This window comes from Lytechinus pictus, chromosome 18 (assembly GCF_037042905.1).
Source record: "Lytechinus pictus isolate F3 Inbred chromosome 18, Lp3.0, whole genome shotgun sequence".
Classification (NCBI taxonomy): Eukaryota; Metazoa; Echinodermata; class Echinoidea; order Temnopleuroida; family Toxopneustidae; genus Lytechinus; species Lytechinus pictus.
This window is the reverse complement of record NC_087262.1, coordinates 10120852-10148393: the sequence shown is the minus strand read 5'-3', so window position 1 is coordinate 10148393 and position 27542 is coordinate 10120852. Positions and strand designations below refer to the sequence as shown.

The window sequence follows — 27542 nt, the reverse complement described above, 5'->3', positions numbered from 1 at the left end:
AGGTATTCATACGGCGTCATCTTGGACCCCATGGACCAGCTCCCACCGAATTTGGGATGTGGTGGTTTTTATTACATGTGTATGTCCGGCCGAGATGTATAAAACACGCTGAAATGCAAAAGAAAAAAAAAAGAATCTTGTGATGTCATCGCTATGATACTCTATGAAGTAATGATAACAGTGATAACTTCATCCTTTTTGTTTTCTTGTGCATTCTAGAATGACGTCCATGTTTCGAACCGGAGGATGACGGATCGCATCATCAACATCCAGGATGAAGATGTCATCCACCGAGGATGGCTCAAGAAGCAAGGCGGGGCGTTCCGCTCCTGGCAACGACGGTACTTCAAGGTAAAGCCGGGATGACCCGAAAAATCGCTTCTTCACAAGTTGCACCTGTGGGTAGATTTCACAAACACCAGACCAATGTGGAGGAAAAGATATCATTATTAAACACGAATGAATGAATTCCAGAAACCTTTTGATTTGTATGGAGTCGTGGGGATGTTTAGGGTTGTGAATTTCTCATTCAGAATACTGTTTATGATTAGCTTCTTTGTTGCAATGACATCTGGGCTCCTTAACACAAAGGTTTGCAGTAAATTGCAAGTATGAAAGAACCGCACTGATTGGTTCCCGGTCAGTATTTTAAACAGAGTGCCCGTGCAACAATAATCTTGATTGGTCATTGGTATTTAGACCTTTGTGTTACAAAGCCCAGGCAGCTTTATCACACACTATGACATGGCTAGTATGTTTTAATGTTTTTTCTCAAAGTTTGATGTGTTACACTGTATACCCAAGGCCATGTTCTATGCCATTACGACATCAGTGTGGTCATGTTCATGCATCTTGGGACAAGTTTTGTAGACTCGAAGCATCATGGAAGAGCCGTGGTGTAGTGGTTCTGACTCTAGCCTTGTAAGCAGAGGGTCGTGTGTTCGAATCTCACCGCGGTCTAGCGTCCTTTGGCAAGGCGTTAATCCACACTTTGCCACTCTCGACCCAGGTGCTAAATGGGTACCCGGTAGGATGCGAAAGATATTGTATGTTCGATTTTGCCAGCGTCATAATGAGGCTGCGATGAATGCAAGGAATGCTCCCCAGGGAGTGGAAATTGTGCACTTTTCGTGCGGGATTGAAATGAATCCAATGACCGGGGTAATAATATGCTGTAACGCGCTTTGGGCCATTCTGGGAAAAGCACTTTATAAAAATTGGCTATTATTATTATTATCATGGACCTGGTCATGGAGGATTATCTATTGTCACTGGGGTGCTGTGGCAATGCTCAGCACCCCTATTAACAATAGAATAATCCTCCGTGGCCAGGTCCCTGTGAAGCGTATCATGATCTGAGGTTCCATGACATTTGCTCCAGCGACAATTGATCTGATGGAAAATCTGCTCATGAAGCCAAACATAAAATTTAACCTCCCAAACTAAATAAACCCTAATCCTAGTTTGTATTTACATTGTTCTGAACCCAAAACTCTAGTACAATCCTATTACTCTAACCCTATGCCTTCCTGAGCAAATGTCGTGTCCCCGGAGCTGAATAAGTTGGGTAATTCATGATGACACCATCTAAACTTACTGTAAAAATAAACTTGTCCTGTTGTACTTGACTGAGGCTTTTCCCGTTATCTCATGTTCCTTAGGTTTCCGGTGAATTCATGTACTACTACACCAAGGAAGAAGACACCCGAGCCCTTGGCTACATCCCGCTACGTGGCAATGTCCTCAAGAAGCACCCGTACACGGCCGAAGAACCGGGGAAGTACCTCTTTGAAATCCTACCAGGTAGGCCCAAAGGAGGTGTGTATCGTTTCAATCTTTATCCAGGTTTCCAGGCCTTGGTGGATCTTGCAGACCATGTGGACCTTGTGGATGTCCTGCACCTTGTGCATCTTCAGGGAGGCATGCCTGCATCTTTTGCATCTTTTGAATGGAATGCTCTTGGAAAATATTATTTGTGGAGCTTTTCATGCAGCGCCATGTCAGGGGTTTTCACTGGCAGCTGTTATAAGCTTCTGAAATACTTGCATCTGATTGGCTGAGAGCAAGTTGGACATAGACAATCACTGACAAGATGCTTCATGAAATGCTCCTTTAGCTCCTGAAGCATGACGGAAACTGATTTACTATATTTTCGTTTGTTTTTTATTCATAAATAGTACATACCAATCATCCATATGCGCATGTCAATAAGTTTCTAAAATTTCAGATCTTATTTTTTCCAAGAAAGTAATAATGGGGATAGGTGGCTACCTTGCCTTCCACCTCGGTATATGCCAAAACCATATACATTGATCTATTATGAACCTTCTATGCACTGGAACTGGGTGGTCTCTATACAAAGCCTGATAGGTGAATTTCAGAATTCAGTGGTTTATCAAAACTTCAAGATTATTATACAGAGTTAGGCCTATTAGATTTGTATCCGGTTCAGATCTTTGAGTCTGAGTATTTCCAGACTTTTGATAAAGGATTTTCTTGAATTAATTCAAAAGCTTTCTCATAGTGTTTTGAGTAGGCCAGTTCAAATTATTGTTATATGAAGTTGCAGAACAGAGAATACAAGTAGCTATTATCACATCTACATGTACATGTATTTTTTCCTGTCATGAATCCTATCTGCAGATAAGTCAAATATTATGGAAGGTAATTATACCTCTGTAGTCTTTTAGCTATTTTTTATCATTGCTATTTTTTTTCAATATTTAAAAAGAAATTGATACCCAACAGAAATTTTCAAATGCTTCTTTTGCCTTGCCTATCATTTCAATAAAAAAAAAATAGTATTTCAAATAGTGATTCAACAGGCATTTAATCATTGATTTGTATTCTTCATCTTACTTACTTAGTGATTATTTGGCATTATAAATCTTGAGCAAAGTTTGCAGTCCTTTAAATATTTCTTTAAAAGCTTGCGTTAAATTCCACATTGAAGTTTACAAATTGGCAGATAGTCTGAAACTCCTGTACCTGTCTTTTTTCTCCATGTAGGTACAGACTTACTGTAATACTCAATTGCAATCAGTTCTAACAGATCTCCCATTCCTTATCTATTGATAAGTTTGTTATGAATTTTCCACTTCTGTGACTACCCTAGTTTTGCCATATAATAGAGCTTTTTTTTTCTATCAATCTCCATAGAAACTAGTTTTTAATGCTTTTTATTACACCAGTTACATGTGATGACGAAAGTTGCCAACAGTAACAAAACATTTTTTCAGCTCCTACTTTGATGAAAGTCATGGTATTCCTATCACGCAGACGATGGAAATGAATTATTATGTACTTGTGGATTTTATTTAATACAAGAATTATTACTCACCTCTGAAGTATACAGCTTTCATAAAGTCAAGATAAGTCTACGTATTCTTGTTGAATTTGCAATGATTGTCAAATTTTTACTCATTTTTATACTGTGGCGAACTGAAATATTGATCAGTCATATTGTTTTATAATATAGCTGCAATTGCTAGTTTGCATTTTAATCAATGATTTTGTTATTTCCATCACATTGCCAATTTAAAGTGTGTAATGATTTTGTAATAATGATAATAATAATAATAATGATAATAATAATGATTATAATAATTATTATTATTTTGACATTGCTTCCTTCATATACATGTAGTGCTTAATGTACTGTTTCTTTAAAGGTTAAGTCCACCCCAGAAAAATGTTGATGTATTGTGAAATCAAACAGCTTGAAAATATCATAGCTTTCTTATTTTACATCTGATTTTGATTAAATTTTCAGTGTTATGCTTGATGGATTTTTATCTTCTTTTTTTTTTCAAATCAACTTTTTGTTGGGGTGGACTTGTCCTTTAATAAAAAGCTACATACTATTACCCCATATTACCCAAGCTTTAGTATTAGCTAATTTACAATCGTTTTTATTCCAGAATTGCTCCACATACTGTACTACACTGAATATGGTGTCAAAATGTTCAGTGCATTTTTTTTTCTTCTCATACATGTATATTCCATATGTAATTGCTCCAATTTAGGATAACAGAAAAACTAGAAAAGTGTCTCCTAAAGGAAGCAATGCCCCTATATCTGCCTTTATGCAATAAGAATAATGCATGACAATTAAGCAAAGTGTGTAAAGTACCCATTAAGCTATGATTCGATACTGCCTTGCGTTTTATAACATTCAGAAAAATATATTTAATGTAAAGCATTGTTTAACCAATTTCTTTTTTCAAATTGGCATTAATAGCAAATATTTTCATTGCTGCATTTTTCCTTTGAAACTTCATAAATCATTTTTTTCAAATGGCTTCAAAAGTTTATAATTGCAGTTTGCATTTGTAAGCAGCAATTTTGAAGTTTTAATTGCATTGCCAATTTAAGCAATTTTATAGTCATAAACATGTATTTTGTTTTAGGTTTTGGAGTGCTGAAAGGTACTGATGCAGTACCATTGCACACAGCACGTGTAATTTTCCCCTTGTTTTTTTCTGGGCCCGTTTGATAAAGATGTCACAATTAGCCATTTCGTGAACAATTTGTGCGTTGGCAGATGAATGTCATGGCCGCAAACCAGGATAGTGTTTATAAATCACTGAGATGAGCCTGATTATTCATATGTTGTTTTAGAATGTGCTTCCTATCCCCAGGGCTGCCAAAGAGACTCCCTGAAAATTTTCCCAAGAAAAATTTGACAAGCAAAAATAAAAGGTCCTCACTCATGTATGAACGACACATTCCCACCATTAATTAAAAATATATGCTGTGACTTTCAATAGGGGGGCACACTTATGTAAGAACGGCATATTTACATTAAAAAATTTGATCATGGCTGTCCAAAGGGGGGGGGGGGCACGCACCCTGTAAAATGAGTTATGACCTTTTTTTCTTGTTGCCTGTCTAATTTTGGCAGACTAATTTGCACCCCGTAAATGTCATCTAAAGTCCGTGCCTGGTTACCTTGAGAGAATTTGTTTTTAAAGATCCTCTCGTATTGTTTTTTCCATCTATAACTTAGGAAAAGAATGAGTTTTTATGGTTGGCATCCCTGGTTTGTGCATGATTTTAACACTAGCCCAATAATGCCAAGTCTGATTTTCCTGAAGCATCCGGGACACATGGTCAGGCACCTAGGGAATCCTAAGCCAGTGTGATGACTCAGCCGAGATGTATATTAACACGGTGTCATTTTGTGAAGTCACATTATCCTTCAAATCTTAATTGTCAGGGTGCATCGATGCTGCACCTGCGAAGGCAGAACGAGCATTTTGAAACACTCGTAAATGCCTGGGCCCCGTCTTACAAAGAGTTGCAATTGATTCCATCAATCGCAACTATGGAAAGCCAGCAACGTCAACATCTGTTATGCATGTTTGTTCTAAAATATTTTCTAACTATGATGTATAATCATGCATTCGATGTTTTCTTGAAAATTCACTGTGCTTCTCTTTGTTTACTAAGGACATTGTGTAAATTACCTGTAGAAAAAATTATGACACTGATGGATTTCCATAGAGTTGCGATTGATTGGATCAATCGCAACTCTTTGTAAGACGGAGCCCTGGGGAGCGTTTCATGAAAGGACTTGTCGGACGTTTTATCCGACAAGTTCTGTTTTATCCGACAGTTACCATAGTAACAGTGCTTCTCAGCCAATCAAAATCACGCAAAGTTGTCAGATCTGACAACTTGACGGACAAAAATGTTGATGAAACGCCCCCCTGATGTGTTATTTTTACGATTTGCATGTTACATTAACCTGGGAGAAGGTGCCAAGTCGTGATCCCTTTTTTAGAGAGAGTAACGTGTTGATATCTCGCTATCACAATCAACCCCCAAACATTATTTAAACATTTTTGGATTACCATAATGTTGCTTTATATATGCTTCCCCAGGCAGAAACCATATTTTTTAGAGAATTAAGTGCTGATTGTAAACACACTTTTTTGCGAGTGTGAAATATGAAAGGACAGAACCATAAACTGAACATATATTTTGGTATGGAACATATGAAGTATAAACACAATCATTGATTTTTTTGTAAAGTTGAAAAAAAAAGGGCATTTTAATTCATGTTTTTTTTTTAAGATCTGTTATCTGGGATTCTTGTTAATTCAGTGTCTGTCTATTTACACAAAACATAATATGAAGCGAATGTACATTATTAATAATTTCATGATGATAATACACGTATGTAGGCCTATATAAATATGAACAAGTTTATAATCCCATGTCTTATTTATACTGTACCCTGAACCTGACAATACAATATATTTTATAATAATTTGTGAAATAAGTTTATTATCATCTTCAATTTAATGCAGCACGCAAGTAATATGAATAAACCTCCAATGGGTTTTCAGGATATTTTCAATGTTTTATAGATATAGTTTTTGAAACAAAAAGAATGACAACAAATTTATTGAGGCCTAATAATTTGAGCGGGAGGGAAGTGAAAAGCATGATTTATTCTTAATTGGTTCAGGCTTGGGTGAATTGTGAAAGCAAGGAATAAATTGAGTTCAAAGCCTTAGCAATTAAGGGCTAATCTTGATCTTAAGCAATGACAATTATATATATTGTTTAATGTTTTTATTCACACTCATTGATCAATTCTGGTTATATATACAGAATATATTTTTTTCTTATTTATTCTTATTCAATAGAGGGAACCCTAATGAAAGGGCCATAAAAAATGTATTAGAAAAATAAGTGCTAATTTTCACGATAGATTGTACACAATAATCATTGAAATCAATCATAGAAATCTGTTGATGATACAGCGCTCTGTACTAGTTCTCTAATTAACAGGTATTCTCCTGAATGGAGAAGTGTGAACGTGCATCTTTGAACATCACAATCTCACTTTCACCTGTGCCTCTTGTTTTTTTTTCATCCTATCCCCCTGGGTGCCCCCTCCCAGGTAAAGCAAGCCAAGGTCGTCTGGCCGGAAACCATGACAGCTTCCTTCTCTGGGCAACCAACCAAGCTGAGATGGATGAGTGGACGCAGGTCATCAGGAGGGTCATGTATGGTAAAAGGGGTGGAGGTAAGATCCTTTAGGGTTCTTGGTGGAAGGGGGCACTCAATGGGTGCAGGTCATCAGGAGGGTCATGTATGTTAGGAGGGATGGAGGTAAGATCCTTTAGGGTTCTTGGTGGAAGGGGGCACTCAATGGGTGCAGGTCATCAGGAGGGTCATGTATGGTAAAAGGGGTGGAGGTAAGATCCTTTCATACGGATGTTGGTCGAAGAAAGGGGGGGGGCACTCAATAGGTGGTTTCAAATCGCCTCGATCATAAGAATCCCCGTTAAATTACGAGAACTTTTTTAGGCTAAAAAATTCCCATTAATTATTCCTGCATTCACACCGCCCCGAAACATACCCTTCGGGATAAGTTCATGAAGTTACGAACATGCGCAGTATGGTCTGTATAAGAAGGCAAGGCGCGAGATTCAAAATCACTAGCCCAGCAGCCACCCACGGCGCCCGCGCCCAACGACACGCTGGGCTAAAAGTTCCCGTAGATTGCTTTCACATTGCCAAAATACCTGCAACCTCGGAAAAATCCCCGCGAAAGTTCTCGTAATTTCGCCAAGTACCTACTATTTAGCGGGTATTTTCTTTCGGGGAAATTACGCGTAGTTTGCTTTCACATTACCAACATACCTGGTATTTTCTGATCGGGGTAAATTTCCCGATCAGAGAATACCTGGAACTGACGAACTTCGAGGCGGTCTGAAACCACCTAATGGACGCAGGTCATCAGGAGGGTCATGTATGGTAGGAGGGATGGAGGTAAGATTCTTTAGGTTTGTTGGTAGAAGAAAGGGGGGGCACTCAATGGACGCAGGTCATCGGGAGGGTCATGTTTAGGAAGAGGGAAGGAGGTAAAATCCTTAGGGATGTTGTAGGGGGAGGGGGTACTCAATAGGTGCAGGTCACATCCTTCCCCAAAAAGCATGAAAAAAAACAGGTTTCGGGCAAACAGGCCAAAGATTAATAAAGCATGTTATCATTGTAGCATAACATATTTACCGTGTTTACACGCTGCCCCGGCTCGTGGGTCAAAAACGTAGATCAGTGGATGAAATTTGTCGTGATACATGCACCAATTGCCGCGGCAGACTTGACTTCGTGTTTACACAGAGAAAAATTGCCGTGTCTGCACCGGCTCGTGGGTCTGATCCTACTGTTTTGGTGGATCAAAATTGCCGTGTCTGACCCGCGAGCCGGGGCAAGGTAATCTCGTTTACACGCATAAAAAAGGCGAGAGTATGCGCACGGTAACTATTTGAGAAACCTCCAGGATTACGAGCATACATCAGATGATAATGTCACCTATATATAATGGTAATGGAATATTGACATTTACTTTTTTGTGTGACAGGTATATTTGGACAGAGTCTCCTGGACACATTAACATCTGAGAGTACAACTACAACCAAACAGATTCCATCTATTATTGAGCAGTGTGTGACGTTCATCAAGAATCATGGGCTATATGAGGAAGGTATCTTCAGGTAAAAAAACAACAACAATATTTCATTAATATTTATGTTCTTAGAAGTTGGGGGAGGGAGGAAAGGGAAGGGTGACAGGGGGGGGGGTAGAGAGGAGAGGAGATGATTACAGAATGGGAGAATCATGGATTATATGAGGAAGGTATCTTCTGGTTATATAAATAGTTATGGTCTTGGAAAAAATACTTCATTATGGTCTTGGAAGTTAGGGGATAGCCGAGGGGGTTCTATGACCTTTGCTCCAGTGACCTTTGCTCCGCTGCAATGACCTACTTCAACCCTGGATTTTAATAACACTAAACCCTTTCCTAACCCTAACCCTGTATCTTAGACGAAATAAAGCCCGGAGCAAATGTCGTGTCACCGCAGCTGAGGGAGGATAGGGGAGGGAGAGGGGATGATTACAGGAGGGGAGGATCATGGATTATATGAGGAAGGTATCTTTAGGTAAAAAAATTATTTCATTCAGGGATGCCAGTTTTCAGGCAAAAGCCTGAATTCAGGCTCTGGCAATTTATTTTCAGGCCATACTTTTAGCATTTTTGTGTACAAAATATTGTATTCTAGATGATTTTCATGCCCTCTGATCAATTCCAACTGGCATCCCTATTCATTGTTGTCATGGGGGCTGGGGAGGGGAGGGCATGGCAGGGGAGGGGGTGTGACGAAGGAATGGGGAAAGGAGATCATTGTGTGAGGAACGTTTTTTCAGGTGAAACAAATATCATTGTGGTCTTGGAAGTTTGGGGTACAGGGGGGGGGGGCGGGGAGGGGTGAGTAGGGGGAGATGGATCTGGGGGCTGTATGAGGAAGGCGATAAAAGAATCTATTTCAGGCCGGCAGAGCCTTGCAGGTGGAGACCAAGGTGTCCTATTTGCACTCTGAAGACGGTCGGGGCTTCGGAGTGGGCATTGGCCGAGGTCCAGGTCGACTAATACGAGTTCAAATTTACCATAGCCTGGTAAGTGAAGTGATCTTGGAAAATTACATCTCTAGAAGTGTCACCATGAGTATGAAATAATACAGCAGAGTTCAGTTGAAATGACAAACACTTTCTTGAAGTGGGTTTAAATCGAGTGAATAGTTCAGCAGTCAATGTATCGTATCGATGTGTGTTGAATTGGAGGTAGGGAGAGGGGAGGGGATGGTCAGAGAATAAATGCAGAAGGTATATTCAGTAAAAAATATATTCAGTAAGGAAATAACTTTCATTATGGTTCTAGAAGGGAAGGGGAGGGGAGGGAAGAAGAGCGAAGAGGAAATAGATGACTGAGGGTGTTCCACGTACATGTACATCTTCATTTAAAATAAAATCACTTCAGTTTGGTCCTGGCAACTGGGGATGGAAGAGAGGAGGGGAGGGGTAAAGGGTGGATTGTGTGGGGAGCATTTAAGATCCCTTTATCATGGTATTTTAAAATGTATTTTTATTTTCAATGTTTCTTTACTATTATCTGTATTCTGTAAGGGACCCACTATATTTCTATCTATATATCTCTGTATTTCGTATTTATATTTATTCATATATTTATATATTTGATATGTAACTTTGTGTCTCACTGTAATTGCCCATATATTGTTTGTTTGTAAAATTGAGAATGATCCAATATGTGTGGATTTTGTATCTCACTGTAATTGCCCATATATTGTTTGTTTGTAAAATTGAGAATGATCCAATATGTGTGGATTTTGTGTCTCACTGTAATTGCCCATATATTGTTTGTTTGTAAAATTGAGAATGATCCAATATGTGTGGATTTTGATCGATAAATTTGAAACTTGAATCTTGGTGTTGAAACTTGGTGTTGGAAGGGGGGTGAAAGGGGAAGGGGGAGAGAGAAGGGCAACAAGGATCATGGATTTCCTGAGGAATGTACTGTATCTTCAGGTACAAAAGCCTTTATCATGCTCATGGCAGAAGGGGAATGGGAAGAATCTCTTGGAATTCCATTAATTGAAAAACAATTTGACTATTAGAAGGTCTCTTCCATAACGACGTGGAGCGTCATGGCCCGGTGGATTAGTCTCCGGACTTTGAAACAGAGGGTTGTGGGTTCAAATCCCAGCCATGGCGTAATTTCCTTCAGCAAGGAATTCGTCCACAGTGTGCTGCACTCGACCCAGGTGAGGTAAATGGGTACCGGCAGGAAGTAATTCCTCAAGCTATGTGCACTGAATAGTTAGCCTAGCTTAGCCGGGTAATAATAGCAGGGCCCGCTGGGAGAACAGTTTTTGGAATTGAAGTGGCTACCCTGGGTAAATATACCATTATTATTATTAATATTAATTTTTGAAGGAAATTTGACAATTTGAACATAATTTATGTAGCAGTTTCATGCCTTTTTTTAACATCTTTCTATTAAATGAGAAAATGCCTCTCTACCTTTAAGGATCGGATCACTATGTACATGTAGATATATATACAACAGACATGTCTGTAAGAAGCGATTTGGCTGACTTTTGTTTCTTTGCCTTTTAGAGAGTGATATTTCCTCATAAGCACTTGAAGCACTTGGTTCTCTGAATCTGAAATGTACTGATAGTTTTGTTTGCAGCTCGAATTGTATGAAGACTTACCTTGAAAATTTGCATCAACAGAACTTCTTTCTGTCATTGCTGTATTCGTTTCCTTATGTTCTTGATATAAAAATTCTATATCAAAAGAATATGCTTTGATTGTAAATACTAATTTTCATGGACAGTTATTCCAACTTCTCCATTGTGTTAAAGTAATATTAGGTAAGTTATTTTTTCATGGCTGACAAACTGTAATTGGGTTCAATCAATTTCTAATTTATTTCTAATTTACTTTGGTCATTCTTAAATAAGCAAACCTTGTTTACGACTAGCCATGTTTTAAAAAAGAGTTATTTTTCGTTGCTTTAATCCCAATCTGCATTCATAGTATGAAATGTGTGAAGGGAGGGGGAGCGTCAGGTTTCTTTTTTAAGATCAAACAAATGTTGGCAATTACATGAATTTATTGCAGATGCCAATTCTTTAATTAGAATTTAACTTGTTCTGTCGCCAGTTTGTCTCAGTTGATGCCAAATGTTAGATTTTGATGACAATTGAGGTTTTATTTAAGTGTATCTATAAGGACATGTTAGTTTCTTTTCAACAATTTAAATACTTTGCTCATTATATTTTGATTTCCAACATGTATATAATTGTTTATTTTCAAGGGGTATACATGTAGTTGATATGTGAAAAAATTGCAATTTGAAAATTTTGTTTTGCGTTTTGTGCAATTGTAGGGAAAGGGCATTGGTTATGATACATGTGGACTTTTTTATTACCGTTTCCCATGGTTAATTGGTGGGTTTTATAATAACAATAACAATACTAATTAGTTATAATGATTATAATTATAATAATAGTAATTATATTAATAATATCAATAATAATAGTAATAGTAATAATATCAAGAATTGTAATAATAATAATATTAATAATAAGGATAATGATAAAAATAATATAGTGATAATGATAATAATACTACTACTAATAATAATAATAATAAAAATAATAATAAGGATCATAATGAGGATAATAATAATAAAAATAACAATGATAATAATAATATACCAAGTTAATATAGAGCACAGAAACTAATCAAAGTATATATTACTGTGCTGCATAAGAACTCCTGATAGATTTGTTTTATGTTTTTATATTAAATTGTTCTCTGCTGGTACTTTCCTGACTCCCAGAGATATTAAGCTACATGTAGTCCAGATTATTTGGCTACACAGTCAGGCGGATGCTTGATCAACTAGTATTACTTTTGTTTGGAAAGATGGGATCTGTAAAAGCACAGGATATCTTGATCCTTTTACGACCCTACTTTCCCACTGAGTGTTTAGCAGTTTGAGGCAGTTTGTTTTGTCAAACATGTTTAATTGCTACATTGTTTTAAAGGGGAAGTTCAACGTGAAGAAATTTTTTGCTGTAAAATTTATACCAGAATGAATAACAAATTTAAGTATTGGTGAAGGTTTGAGGAAATTCTATCAGAGATTTAAAAAGTTTTTTTAATTTGTGACATCAAATGCAAGAAGTTCCCCTGTATGTTTTAATAGTTATGTAATATAGAATGCAACAATTTATCCATGCTTTATGATGACTATTTTTTTTCCATTTCGGGGAGCGGGTGTGAAATGATTTTGTCCGTTTATCTGGTAGACTAAAATCTTTTTTTTTTATTTTATGGGAAAAGAAATCAACATCTACGAGGAAGCTGCTCGAATGTGATGTCACAATTGAAAAAATGAAAATTCTAATGATTTAAAAAATCTATGATGGATTTTCTTCAAACCTTTGCCAAATTTTTTATTATATATTCTGGTATATTTATAATATTTTTTTTGTCAGGGTGAGGGTGAACCTCCCCTTTAATAGCATGAGAGGTGTATCAACCTCTATTATTCATTGGAGTTTAGAGATTCATATTTTGATAAAGTCACGTTCAGCCCTATTTTGCTTAACATTGAATCCTTTGACAATTACCTGGAAATTGTTACGTTTGTCACCACTCTAGCTGACCTACTATCAGCGACACAAGATGATGTGTCATTCACACGTGGAGAAATTCCCTGCGTTTCCTGAAAAGCACCATTCACACACCATCAACATATATACATGTATGTCCCAGCAATTTTGTTTTGAATTAATCATTGAAAGTGTGATATACATTTTATATTGATTGGTGTAAGGTCCATGTAAAAAAATAGTTTGAGCTGACACTAGAGCAAAATACCCAAACCCCAAAAAGAGACAAGCACTTGTGGAAGTTTTATAAACATTTTATCGTAGAGGAAAAATGAATTGCATTGTAAAGTTTTGCTTCATCCGTTAAATAAAACACTTAATAAATTGATGCAAACTGTGATGCTTATTATTATTATTATTATCATCATTATTATTATTATTATTATGAAAACAAGAATTGCCAGTATTAAGTTATGTTATGAATCATACGTCTATACTTGTTATAGTCGAGTGATTAAACACCATAAGAAACTATTCCAAACAGTTACTATGAAAATTCAAGCCTTCGAACTGCAGCACCGCAAAGGTGTACACTACATGTATGTTTTGAGATCTCTGGATTTGAGCCCAGTTGATTTCCTGTGTGAAGCCTATCCCTGGCTTTGACTTCCTCATATTCAACTTTCAAGGAATTATATTTTAAGGGATGGGTAATAGCTTGGGTAGGAGACAAAGGGGTGGCTTTAAGAAAGGGGGAGCATGTCAGTGAAGTCTATCAAAGGGGAAGTTTACTCTGACGAAAACTTTATTGTAAAAATAGCAACAACAAAAATTTATTGTTTGAGGAAAAATTCATCAATGATTTTTAAAATTATTATAATTTTGATTTGTGACGTCATACGCGAGCAGCTTTCCATGTATCTTGAAATAAAAGTATCATTGAAATAGTCTTTTTTTTTTACTGAAAATTGGTTTTATTGTACCTTCAGTATGTAAATTCAGAAAAATTATTTCACACCCCTCCCTGAAAGAAGAAATTTCTTAGTCATCACGAACGATCAAGAAATTGAAATTTATGCTTATTATATTACGTAACGTATGGGGCTGATGCTTGTCTATGACGTCATAAATCAAAATCTTAACATTCAAATAACTTTCTTAACCTTTAATGGATTTTCCTCAAACCCTCAATGTTTTGTATTACATTTTCTGGTGTTTTTACAACAAACTTTTCATCAGGGTGAACTTCCCCTTTAAGGTAATAATCTTCATGGTTGCTCTCTGTTGTAATCCATTTATTCACATTAAGGGAGGGCAAACTGACCAATAATGTGTGGGGGTATCTCATTAGGTGGTGCTGCACCAGCCTGAGTTTGCTCAATCTCAAGATTTTAGCCCAATCGGCCCTCTTCGCGATTAATCTCGAGATTCAAGAAACCCCATCTCCACCATCGCAAGAAGAGCGATTCCTGCTCGAGCAAGGCATCGATACATTATTGTCTGACCCCGTGCATAAATAATCCCGAGTGCATCTGCACCTGCGAATTAGCGGGATAATTCATAAAATAGCGCGCTATTTTGCAAATAATACCAAGTTGACTAGGGATTGCAATCTCGAGATTAATCCAGCGAACTAGCGCGATAAATGCGTCTCCATTACAATCTCGAGATTGTTCAGATCGGGATAATTTGCCGGATCAGAAATAGCGCGCTAATTTGAAAACTCGGGCTGGTGCAGACGGCCCTTAAGGGAGGGCGAACTGACCAACAATGTGTAGGGTCTCTCATTGATTCGGTGTTAGAAATAGCTTTTGTGAGAACTATTAATTATAGTGGCAATAAATTAACCTATACAGTGTATAATTGTTTTTATTTGTATAGAGAAACTGGAATATTTTGAGAGGTACTTGTTTTCCCACTTGATAACATAATTATTTTGGTATGAATGTAGTGAATAGTGTAGTGTGTAATCATTATTTAAAGTGGGTCTATATTACAAAACTACACTGGTTAGAATGTTGCATTATGGGTAACGAAGCTGGCCAGATTTGAGTAGTTGAAGACTAGAGGGAGTGCTACATGTATATTAAAAATGCTGCTGGTTTGTATTGGCTTCAATATCTGCACAAGTATGTCTGAGGGAAGTGTTCACCAAAGGTTTAAGGGGGTTTTGTGTTTACAATTTGAGTAGGCTGTTTTTCATCTTCTAATGCCTATTTCATATTCTACCAGATTCTCTATGATATGCTGCTGTAGAGTTATATTTCTAGGGATGGGTATTAACTTGGATAGGGGGCAGTGGCGTACCTTGGATTTTCCACAGGGGGGGGGGGGCAAATTCAAAATTCATCCGCCAAAATATTTGACAAGCAAAAAAAAAAAGGTCTTCAACCACAAATAAAGGATTTCGTACCAGAAAATAATTTGACAAGCAAAAAAAAAAAAAAAAGGGTCTTCAAGACTCGTCAGGGGGGTGGGCAGGGATATGTCTCTTGCATGGGTTGTGACTCGTCAGGGGGGCAGTCTGCCCCCTCTGCCCCCCCCCCCCCCCCCCCGTAGGTACGCTAGTGATAGGGGGGGGACAAAGGATTGGTTTTAAGAGGGGCGTAGGGGGCAGTTTAGGTACATAATATACTCGCTAAGGTTGCCGTCAGTCATCCGCCGGAATCCTACAAACAGCCTTTTTATACAAATCCTCACATGTCATCATCCATAAGCAATAAAATGGAGAATGCAAGAAAGCTGCTACGAAAAGATGTACAGGTCATTTGTAGCCAGGGGTGTGAGATATCAGATTTTTTGGTTTTGATTTTCAGCTGAATTTCAGCTTATATTTGGCTTTCCTCTGTACAAAAAGTATGGGAGCTCTTTCTATTAGCTTTTTTCAGATCTTTTTATTTGTGACCACTCACACCCGTTTGTAGCGGGATTCGTAGTAAAAGACATGCCAGAGATTTTCGACCAGTTTCCTAAATTCAATTTCGCAATTTCCGCAGTTTATATTCATTTCTACACAATTACTTATCACAAAAATTGTGTAAAGTGAAGTTGTTCTTGCAAGTAAACTCATGATATCACAATGATTTCATTGTGATGATTTTCATTTTAAAAAGTCAAGATTTTTGCATGTTTGCCTTTCTCGCTTTCAAATTTTAGAATGTTTCCACCATGTTCTGTTGTCTCAACATTTTATGGCTCATTATGCTAATGTCGATATATCAGTATCACATGTTTCACATTGTAATAACCATTTTCCTCAAAATTATTTCTTTTATTTCTATTAGACTGCCAGGAAGGACCAACAAAGTTAAAGAGCTTCAGGATCTATATGATGTTGGTGTCAAACCTGACTTTGAAGCGTTGAAATCGGATGTTCATACCGTCGCATCCCTTCTCAAACTTTACCTACGTTCCCTCCCTGAGCCCGTCATACCTTGGCAGCACTACGAACACTTCTACGAGGCCATCAAACTCTACGAGGAGCGGGAGGATGATGGGAAGGGGGAACTCATCCGCGAGCTTGCGCTGCTTCCGAGATGCAACTACAACCTGATGAAATACATGTGTTGTTTCCTGCACGACGTCCAGAAGTATGAGAAGTACAATCGGATGGGCGTGCTCAACCTCTCGACCGTCTTTGGACCGAACATGTTCCGAGCGAATAACGAGGACCCTACGGCCATGATGGAGGCCACGTCAATGAGCCAGAAGTTCATCCACCTGCTTGTAGCCGAGTACGATACCATGTTCCCGTCGAATGACCGCATCAGCTTCAGCAATGGCTCCAAATCGTATGACGATCTCCCCAATGCACCCGTGCCCCCGCCTCGCCATAAAGCGCACAGCCAGATGCCATCAGGAAGCTTTGACTTGATTAAAGAGCTCCAGGATCGCCAGGGGCGAACTCCTCGAGTCCAGACAATGGCTTCGGACTCGCTTCTCATTGATTTAAATCCCGAAGAGGAGTTTGACATGGAACACTACGGGAACTCTGCATTCTCAAAGCGTAGCTATAGTGTAGATGACGGCCTTGTTTATAGGGACAGTATATCTGGTTCGGACACTGCGAGCATCTCCTCGCTCGGAACTTCTGAACAGGATTCCCACCATGTACCATATTCAGAGTTCCAGGACACGGCATCGGTTGCATCAACTGCCAGCATTAAAACGAACAGTGAGTCCTTGGTTATGATCAACCCTGCCTGCCAGTTGCAAATGCCGCCTTGCGACTCGACGAACAGTCACCGGGAGCCGGAGACGGCGTCACCCCGCAAGGAGAGAAGTGGTCTGGGGATAGACTTAATGCAGGGCACACCAGAAAGTGATCTAGCTCACATTGGAGACCTAACTCTTTCATACTCACATTTACAGGTATGTCCAAGTTGAAGAACTTCTTGACCGGGAGGGTGTTCCATAAAGATGTTCGTATAAGGATCACTAGTTGTTGGTATTAAAAGTCACTCATAACTTATGAACAGCTTTATGAATCACCTACTAGGGCCGGTATTCAATTCAATACTTTGATTGAAGCAAAGTCTGTTGCTTTTCAAAAAGATTAATAATTTTTTACTTCTATTAATAACATTAATAAGTCCAAATTCAAGCTAATATCCTTGCTGAGAAGCATTGTTGCAAAATAATGCGCTACTAGCAGATTGCACCAAACCTACTACTGTGTTATTCTGCGCAGCTCAGGATGACTGCGTACAAAATCCTTTAGCTTCCAATGTGAGTTCTGAATTATTTTACTTTCATGTAAATGTCCTTGTGAAGCAACTCAAATTTAGGGTAAAAGACTTGACCAAAATCAAGAATTTGAATACCGACTTTGCCATGTCCGAGCAAAATTAAGAAAAGACTAATTTTTCTGACTTAAGTATTGAATCGTGTACTGGCCACAGTTCACTCTAGAATTCTGTGATTCTTAAGATAAGTTTATACAGGGATAATCGGATCCAGAAGTTTGAAGGAAACCAAAACCCAAGGAGAGAATCAATCTGAGAGGAAAGACGAAAAAGAGAGGATCATACTAACAGTCTGCCATTCCATTGTGAAATCACATTAGTATTCAGACTTTTTGATGGGTTTTTTTTTTATCAAACTGAATTGAATTTGAATTTTCGAATTACTATGGGATCCTGTAATTGGCTAACACACATGAAAATCGCTGATATTTCAGACCAGCTCTAAATTTGATTTATATATTCCATTTTGTTTTCCATCACCTTTCAAATCACATCTTGCCTCCTGCTGAGCACTACATATGTCATGGTATACAAATAGTGAATTCATGTTTATGAGTGCAATAGATCAATCATTTCAGCTTTCACCGAAAGAAGTATTCTGTCCATTGCATGAATGAAATGAACATTCATTATTTGGTTTATATGACACGTAAATATAGATCCTTTTCATATGAAATTTATGAATTCCGATGCAAAATATGCTCATGCAGTGCGAGCTCCGTCTGTTGATTATTTTGTATACATATAACATGCACGCTTCAAACACTAGTGGTTTTACCTGTGGTGCCTGCAGTCCCGTTGTGCGCGTGCAATGGACAAAATCTTATGGATCCAAAATTGCACGGTTGATGACATCATTGTAAAATGGGCTATATGATCGATATCAAACAGCCAATCAAATGACAAGGACCTATCAAGGTGTCATATAAAAAAATATGTAACTCACACCACATATGCCATGGTCAGAAGGAGATCATCAAAAGTATGAAAACTAAATGGGAAAATCTTAAAGTTTGTGTACAAAACAAATGGAGAGTTGTCCACAAAAGCAGCCATTTGAAATTTTTTGCCAATTTGAGGATCCCTATAGAAAGTGTTGAAAGACTTTTCAAACTCCCGTACATGTACATACATTGTAGCTCTCTTATTTTATAGCTTAATTCGATTAAACTTGTTTTAAATCGCAGCTCCCATTTCATTTCCAGTAAAATTTATTTTCTCATTGGGTTTTGGTCTCCTTTAATTAGACCATGGGGCAAATGAAAAGATTGTTTTCTATGATCAGTTCTCACTGCTGATGCGGTCAGATCAATCAAGCTTTAATCAAGCAGTGTGCTGTGACTACAACCACTTGTACCCTTTTTACACACGCTAAAATTTCCTTAACCCCGTACTATAGGTGGGGCTAAATTGCCATTTAGCCCCACCTATAGTACGGGGTTAAGCTTAGCCCACTTTCTTTTTACACAGCATTTTTGCAAAGTGGGCTAACCCCACCTTTAGTACGGGATTATTTGGCCCTGCAAAAAAGCAGGGTTATCCCAGCAATTGCGGTGCTAAGAGCGATAGTACGGGGTTAAGATAGCTAGTGTAAAACGAAAGTGGGCTAAGCTTAACCCCGTACTATAGGTGGGGCTAAATGGCAATTTAGCCCCACCTATAGTACGGGGTTAAGACAATTTTAGCGTGCGTAAAAAGGGTACGAGTGAATGATGAGCTACCACTAGTCCGGGGTTAGCAAGTTTCGTGTGTGAAAAGCAAGCATTCATTATCCGGGGTTAGCAATAACAATTTGGCATGTGTGAAAAGGAAAAAAAATAGTACGGGGTTAGCGATAGTCCGGGGCTAAGAAAATCCTGTGTAAAAAGGGTATAGGTCTCCTTTAAGGGTGGCATTTCTTTATCTGGGCCATTTTTTAGATGGTCTAATGACTGCTTGGGCTGACGATTATTACTTTGTTTAACCCTTTGCGCGCTGTTTTGCACATTCATACAATTAAATTCAACAATTGTTATAATTAGTTTTCTCCCCTATCTTCAAATTAGATAAGCTAATAAAAGGCAGTAGTTCTTGGATGACATCTATATAATAATAATAAGTATATTTGGTGCAATATGGATATCTTGAATTAAAGAAAATAAAATGAAAACAGTTGTCATTATTATCCTCCAAAAATTAATTCAGCATGCAAAGAGTTAATGAATCATTATTTAGTATGATTCCCATTTTATTGTCAGCCCTAGTTAAACAAAAAGATTGCCTAAGTGAATTAGACTAAATGGGGTAAGATAAACTGAGTATATTAAGACAACATGGTTCATATGAATGTGTATCACTTTATTTCAATATTCATAAAGGATCAGATGACATATAAAATAAAACAATTACATAGTAGTTTACAAACACAATTAACAAATGAAGTAAAAGTAGCCCAGGTCCTGGCTTATTACTGCCGAGGCAGGACCTATTAGACTTTTAAACGTGACTGGTAGATGTATACCAACTGGTTTTAGACATGAACATGAAAGAAATACCAGCCTACTTGCAATATCAAGTTTTTTCATGAATGAGGAAATCAACTCTTTTATTTAATATACATATATTTTTATTGATCTTTTACAGCTTACTTATTTTGTTTTTATTATTCTTAATTCACCTTTCCTCATTATCTTATATACATGTATGTAAATTTTCATTGCCTAAGTATTCTTGCCTATACACATATTTCTCATGTCAGTTTGTACAAAGGTGTACTGCTTTTTAATGTTTGAAATATGTAATGAGTCTTTTAATTGTTTTTACTTTGTATACATGACCAATTCAGCCATTTGGCTGCGACTCATGTTTTTAATAAACCTTGAATTGAATTGAATGAACTTTAAGATCAAGTGGGCTTATACACCAAGCAAGACCTTTTGGTCTTGTCAGACGAGCTTGGCTTGGGTATATATTGGTCTATAAAGTCCATTATGTCCACAATATTCAATAAGGAAACCAGAAGGATGTATGGAGGAAGCTTAATCCCACGAACCCTCTCTAAATCTAGACTGCCCAATGAAACAACTAGGTCAAGCCTGTCCGCCTATATCAGATCATCTGTGCGAACCAGAAATACATGTAGTGGTATTAATATACTTTTAATATCTAATAACATTGACAGTATGTGTCTGTATTATTATTGATGATACACAAATCTCTCTTTCTTGCTACATGTATCTCTCTCAAGGATTTCATATAGCCTTTATTGACTAGTCATATTCTGTGGAGTTGGTAACATTTGTTTCAAGTTACTCTTAGGTTGAGCACAAACAACGATCATTTCCTGGACTTCTGAAAGATCACCTTTTGACCTTTTAAGAAGAAAATTGTGTTTATTTAATTTTCCCTTTCTCTGAATTGTTACTATTTATGCTGAAAGTAATTTTAATAGAACAATGTCTTTTTTTTTTTTTTGGGGGGGGGGTTAAAAAACTGTTTCTCTAATCTAAAAGAAGGCGAACTTCATTGACAGCACATAGAAATATATTGGATTAGAACACATTTTGGGGGGATTTCCGTGAAGCAAGACTATAATGGCGATTCTGTGAAAGGGGGGCCCCTGGTCGGTTCCTCTGTTCAGACGACTCCTGTCTCATTAGTTGATCGAACTTGAAGCTGAGGGTTTGTGGTGTATTGAGAGGCTGTGTTGTATGAGTCAGGGCCGTGAATCATGTATTTAGACATTTGGTTTGAATATCCTCTACGGTTTCTCTTTCCTGCCGACTATCTCTTGTTGTTTGCAAGAAAAAATATTATCTGTCTGGTTTAAAGGGGAAATAGATCTGAATGTTAGTTATATTGAATAAAAGAATTATAGAAAAAGGAGGGAAAAAATGCTGGTAACAAAGAATAAAAGAATGAAAAATTAAGAAAAAGCAAACACGACCAAGGGAGAGGTAGACAGTGATGAGGAATGGAATAAAGAACATTTTAAAAAGGAGAAGAAAAAAGGAAAACATGGAAGGTCAAGAAAGAAAAAATCATAGAATTATGAATGGGAGTAATAGGTAATTGAAAATGGAGATAATTATATTTATTATTATCATTAAAGATAAAAAAAAGTTGTTGGTCTTTTTCATAAACTTGTGATCAGTGAAGCACAAATTGGCAACTCTAGACATAGGTGTACATGAAGAGGATAAAATATTAAAATGATTAAAATGATTAAAATCCGACCCCCCCCCCCCTTGATCTTCCATCGAGCACATTTGGGAATGTTTCTTTAGGTTTTATATAAATCATAAGAGTAATTTTAGGCATTTCCATTTGCATTTTTGACAGTTGTTTACAGACACCTAGTATCGATCCCTTTACAAAGAAAACCATTTGCTTTCTTAAAGCCATCCCATCATCCATGAATTATATAATGTAGTGTGATTGTATTGAAATATTTGCTGATAATCGTTTCATATGCATTGATAAAATGGAATGAGTATGTAAGAATTTCATTTTAAAAACAAATTATATTGCAAATTTGTTCCTTCATTTAGAATGTCATCAAATTGAAAAGGGTTTAGATTTTAAGTTATATTCCTTCATTCCTCTGCGTGTAATTTCACACACAATATTTGAATACTAATAAAAAGGTCAAAGCTCCATAAAAAATAACATCCTTTATCTCTGACTGACTTGTGTCTCTCGGCAGGAACAAGTGAGGGCGCTAAAACAGGAACTAAGTAAGCAGAAGGAAGATTACGATCAGAAGCTAAGGAAATGGAAAATGAAGTGTGAGGGCATGCAGATACAATACGACAATGCAGTAAGTAAAGTGAAGTGGTATACAGTGTGTGACTGTAAGTTAAAACAAATCACTTTTTTTTTTTCGTTAAATATTTGATCTAAAAAGTCTTCCACACTTAAATAGAAATCACTATGAGTTATTAATTAACATAGACATTCGCTTGGTTTCTATCAAAGAAATTAGTCTTGTTTTATTATTTAAAAGGATACATTTAAATAACACAAGACAAAGAGAAGATGAAAATTTGCTGACCAGATTGTTATATTAAATTTAAAGGTAAAGTCCTCCCCAGAATATTATTGACTTGAATAAATGGAGAAAAATCAAACTAGCATAATGCTGAATATTTCATCAAAATCGGATGTAAAATAAGAAAGTTATGACATTTTAATGTTTCGCTTATTTTTCACAAAACAGTGATATGCACAACTCAGTGACATGCAAATGATGATGTCCCTCACTATTTCTTTTGTCTTTTATTGTTTGAATTATACAATGTTTCATTTTTTAAAGATTTGACAATAAGGACCAACTTGACTCTTCCATTGTTTATTTTTTTAATGACTGGGTAACACAAGTACTAGCACAGCATGTTCATAATCATTTTTTTTCAATTGAAATTCAAACTTCTATTCTATTTTTGTTTTAAACTTCTATCTTTTTTCAATCAGGAAAGTGCTAGGAGAGCAACGGATGAACGCAACAAGCAACTTCTAAAACAACTCAACGCTTTCATTGATGAATATGGACCACAGTGATAAGTTAAACAAAACAAGCAACTTCTAAAGCAACTCAACGCTTTCATCAACCGCACTGAGTAATAAGATGAACATAACAAGCAAATTCTAAAGCAACTCAACACTGTCATCAATGTGTATAGTCCAGAGTAATAAGACTAACATAACAAGCAACTTCTGAAACAACTCGGTGCTTTCATAGCTGAATATGGATCAAACTCACTCAAGGAGAATGAAATCCTTGGAACAAGTTGGCTTTTATGAAAACAGAATGCGAGTCTTTCACAAATTCGTCTACACAAGCTGGTGAGAAGCATACTTTCTCATTCTCAACCTTCGGGTAGCCTTATGCAAAAGCCTATGTAGTGTGCTTATTATTATTAATCAACTTGTTACCTACTAGAATGTGTCAGTCTTTGTACAAGGCATGTGGGAGTATAAATCGAATAGTAAATCATTTTTTTTTTTCATTCTTGGAGAACAAAATTTAAATAAATATTATTTCATATGATGAAATGCAAAACAGTAATGGGGGAATTTACATCTTCAGCTTGCTCATTGCATTGTTATGAAGACATGCATAAAACTATTTTCACTGAAATAATACAAAACTAAAAAAATATCATACCTTAATTTTCAGTGTTTTGTTAGTCTGACTTTACTTATCTGTTCAATTTTTTTTCAGCCGGGAGTACACTTTTATTTTTTACAATGGTATGTCATTTAAAACTTTTGGAGCAGGATGTGTACAAATTATGTCTTGTGGTTTTCAAGTGATTGGGGAGTTGCTGAATATTTATTTCTGAATGTAAGGTACATGTAGTGTTGAATTTGAGAAATAATTAGAAATGCTGCCTTAAGAACCAGTGGTTTCATGTTGAAATGCACTCAAATCCTGCCTAACCACCAAGCAGGATTCTCTTGGGTGAGGTGCCAAAGCTATCTAGTAGGGACTGTTTCGTTAATGATCTTTTTTATGTATTATCCAACTAGTCCAGAAGAATCTTTCATCAACATTTTCTGAAAGTTACTGAAATATAGTAATTGTCAGATAAAATAGAATTTGTTGGATGAAACATCCGACACGCCTTTTCATGAAATGTCCCCACTGAGTTATATCCTCAATATTGACCGTAGTTTGTTTCATCAACATCTCTGTCAAACATATTGCAAAGCTTTCAACTAATATGTTTTAATATTTAGTATGTTTTTTCATAATCAAAAGTGACAAAAAAAAATTTATTGCAAAATGTGTTTTTTGTTAAATTTGATTGGCATGCTTCATATGTGTAATTTATCAATTTTTGTACCAAAATGTGTTTTTTCCTTCAAAATATGATTTTAATTATGGATCAGTATGTTTTTTGGTCAACAGAGGTTGACAGCTCTGATATTGTCATATCTGACAATTTTCTTGAATTTGATTGTTTGAGAAGCACTGATTACGTGCATATGGTTACTGTTAGAAAAAAGATACTTTGCCAAAGCCGACAAGTCCTTTTTATAAAATGCGCGTGGGGGGGGCCCATAACACATATCTTAGCAATCTTACGATTGATTGCATTGACTACAATGTACAATTGTGAAAATCAAGCATACGATTACCGGTAATCTTTTAAACCTTTGTGTTACGGGACCTAGGCATGACAACTTTTAAGACAAACAAATGTTGATGAAACGTTCCCCAGTTCTACATGTAAAATCCAGTAATGATCCGCATAGCTCTACACTGGAGTGAGTGGCATTTTTTCTGCTTTATTCAATTCAAACTTTTATTCAAATATGTAACTCATTTCTGTACGGAGTGTATATCATGTTTGTGCATGGGCAGGTGGGGAGAGGATTATCCTCTGTTCATGGGATGGGGGGGGGGACATCTATTGTTGCACCCCCCCAAGAAATACAAAAGATAATCCTCCGCTCCACCACTCATGCATATCATATGTGAATGTAGATAATTCATATAAAATCAAGAATATTATACTTCCTGTGTGAAACCAACCAAATAAATGCATTATATGTTTTCTTAGGATGAACTTATAAAATAGATCTTCCATATTAATGATCAATTTATTTTTGTAATCGAATGTCTTTCTTAGTTTCAGAAGGTATGTAATGTAATGAACATGCAGTAAAAGGTCATTTTTACACGCCAGTAATTTCAGGGCAAAGAAAATGTTTTTATTTTTGAAAGCTCTGTACATTCTATCATGTTTAATATTTCCTATTGTATCCATATGTATATATATATTTTTCTTAATATTTGAGACAAACCTGAAATTGTTTGATGTATGCATATGCTAAGCAGTTATTTTGTTCACAATAATTTTGTGAATTGTAAAGAGAGATAATGATTGTGTCTCGCCTGCAGGCTGCTGCTGCTTTGATACATTTTATATGCCTTTTGCAGACCTGCCAACCAGTACGTTTTAGCCGTATTTAGTACGTTTTTGTTACCAAAATACGGCAGTACGTTTTTTGTAAAAAAAAAAATAAAAAAAATCGTTTTTTTTTTTTACAAAATCGTAATTTATTGAGAAAAATCATCTCTATATGTCTCTATTTCATAAAACGTACACAAATATGGTTATTAGATCAATGTAATTTCAGGTAACTTATTTTTTTTTCAATCATTTTGTTAAAACCAGGGTGAAGATATACACATGTTTTAATGTTGTTTTTTTTCATCTGCAAGAGCAGTGCGCATTTTAGCTTTCATGCAGCTTGAGCGCCGCGATGAGCGAGTGGGCCAAGCATTTTATTATGAAATACACTTTTTGGGGGAAAAATACAGTTTTTTTTATCACAGAATACAGTTTTTCATTCCCAGAGGTTGGCAGGTCTGCTTTTGATAATGACTGTCTGTTCTGTTCATCAGCATAGATCAAAAGAAAAGAGTATAGCTATTAATAATGTGTCAATGCTTTGCTTTAGTTTGCCAGTCAATGAGTGATTGCTCATTTTCTGTATTGAATATTTTGGCATGTTCCATTCAAACCTCCGAACACTTGATCAGTTTGTTCAAGGATTCTTTTAGAGCTTTATCTCAACAACAAACGATGTGTAGGCCTATATTTGATTGGGCAGAACTCTGTCAGGTTCAACTTTGTACTTTATTATTTTTATACTGTCTGGGCCCCGTCTTCCAAAGAGTTGCGATTGATCCAATAAATCGCAACTATGGAAAGCCAGCAAAGTCAACATATAAAATGTGTGTTTATTTTTTTTTATCTGGATATGAATGTATATCCATAAATTCATTGATTTCTTGACAATTTGGTGTGATCTCCTTTGTTTACAAAGGACATTTTGCAAATTTCCTGTAGAAAAAATCATGACACTGATGGTTTTTATAGAGTTACGATTGATTGGATCAATTATAATTCTTTGTAAGACGGGGTCTTGGTTTGTTTGGCTAGGCCAAATAATGCATTCTCAATTTTTTGTTTCAAATTATGACAAATTCAATTAAGATTGAAAGGGAAGAAATTGAAAAGAATTTGGCGATAGTGACATTCCTCTGAATTGAGACTTTCAACGAAATTACACTGGGCAAGTTTATGGCTGGTCCATATAGAAATGTATTTTTTTAACACTTGCATGCACATGTGCATGCTTCATATATTGCATATAGAAAAAAAGGTAACTTTTGTATATGTTTGATCTTGTATACTTTATTTTTGTCTATGGGGCTTTGGGGAATGACATTTCTATTTTGTTTATATTGTATATGATATGAGATTATATCAAATAAATGAAATAGCATTTGATTATAATTTTCTAGTGTCAGATTTTGATTGGACTGTAGTATTTAAGTAGTTACTCTGTATCATGAGTATATATTAGAGAAAAATTATATGTAACCATGTATCCCTCTTGTTAGATGGTAACATGGGCCTTACACATGAACAGTCGAGGGACAGCTTATGAATTGTGACCAAGGTCCACAAGACTCAATACAATTATATTTTGGGGAGTCACATACATTTCTAAAAGACAAGTCCACCCCAACAAATAGTTGATTTGAATAAAAAGAGAAAAATCCAACAAGAATAACACTGAAAATTTCATCAAAATCGGATTTAAAATAAGAAAGTAATGACATTTTAAAGTTTTGCTTAATTTCACAAAACAGTTATATGCACATCCTGGTCAGTATGCAAATGAGGAACCTGATGACGTCATCTAGTCACTATTTCTTTTGTATTTTATTATATGAAATATGCTAATTTCTCCTCATTGTCAAGTGAAACAATGATTAATTCCTCCCTCAACA

General features: G+C 36.5%; 1 protein-coding gene across 5 annotated transcripts in view; it reads left to right on the top strand.

Annotated features, from left to right (window-relative positions):
* LOC129281983 (rho GTPase-activating protein 24-like) overlaps positions 1 to 27042 on the top strand; it is a 36244-nt gene extending 9202 nt beyond the window's left edge. For 3 of the 5 annotated variants that reach the window (XM_064113109.1, XM_064113108.1, XM_064113106.1), the window contains 7 exons: positions 220 to 351; positions 1662 to 1803; positions 6914 to 7039; positions 8381 to 8513; positions 16289 to 17375; positions 22434 to 22547; positions 23201 to 27042. In XM_064113109.1, coding sequence (XP_063969179.1) covers positions 247 to 351; positions 1662 to 1803; positions 6914 to 7039; positions 8381 to 8513; positions 16289 to 17375; positions 22434 to 22547; positions 23201 to 23287 — 1794 coding nt within the window. In that variant the 5' untranslated portion in view covers positions 220 to 246 and the 3' untranslated portion in view covers positions 23288 to 27042. Of the gene's footprint in view, positions 1 to 219; positions 352 to 1661; positions 1819 to 6913; positions 7040 to 8380; positions 8514 to 16288; positions 17376 to 22433; positions 22548 to 23200 lie in introns of all 5 variants that reach the window. The other 2 variants (XM_064113107.1, XM_064113105.1) reach the window with 1 other exon arrangement.
* Positions 27043 to 27542: the final 500 nt, after the last annotated feature.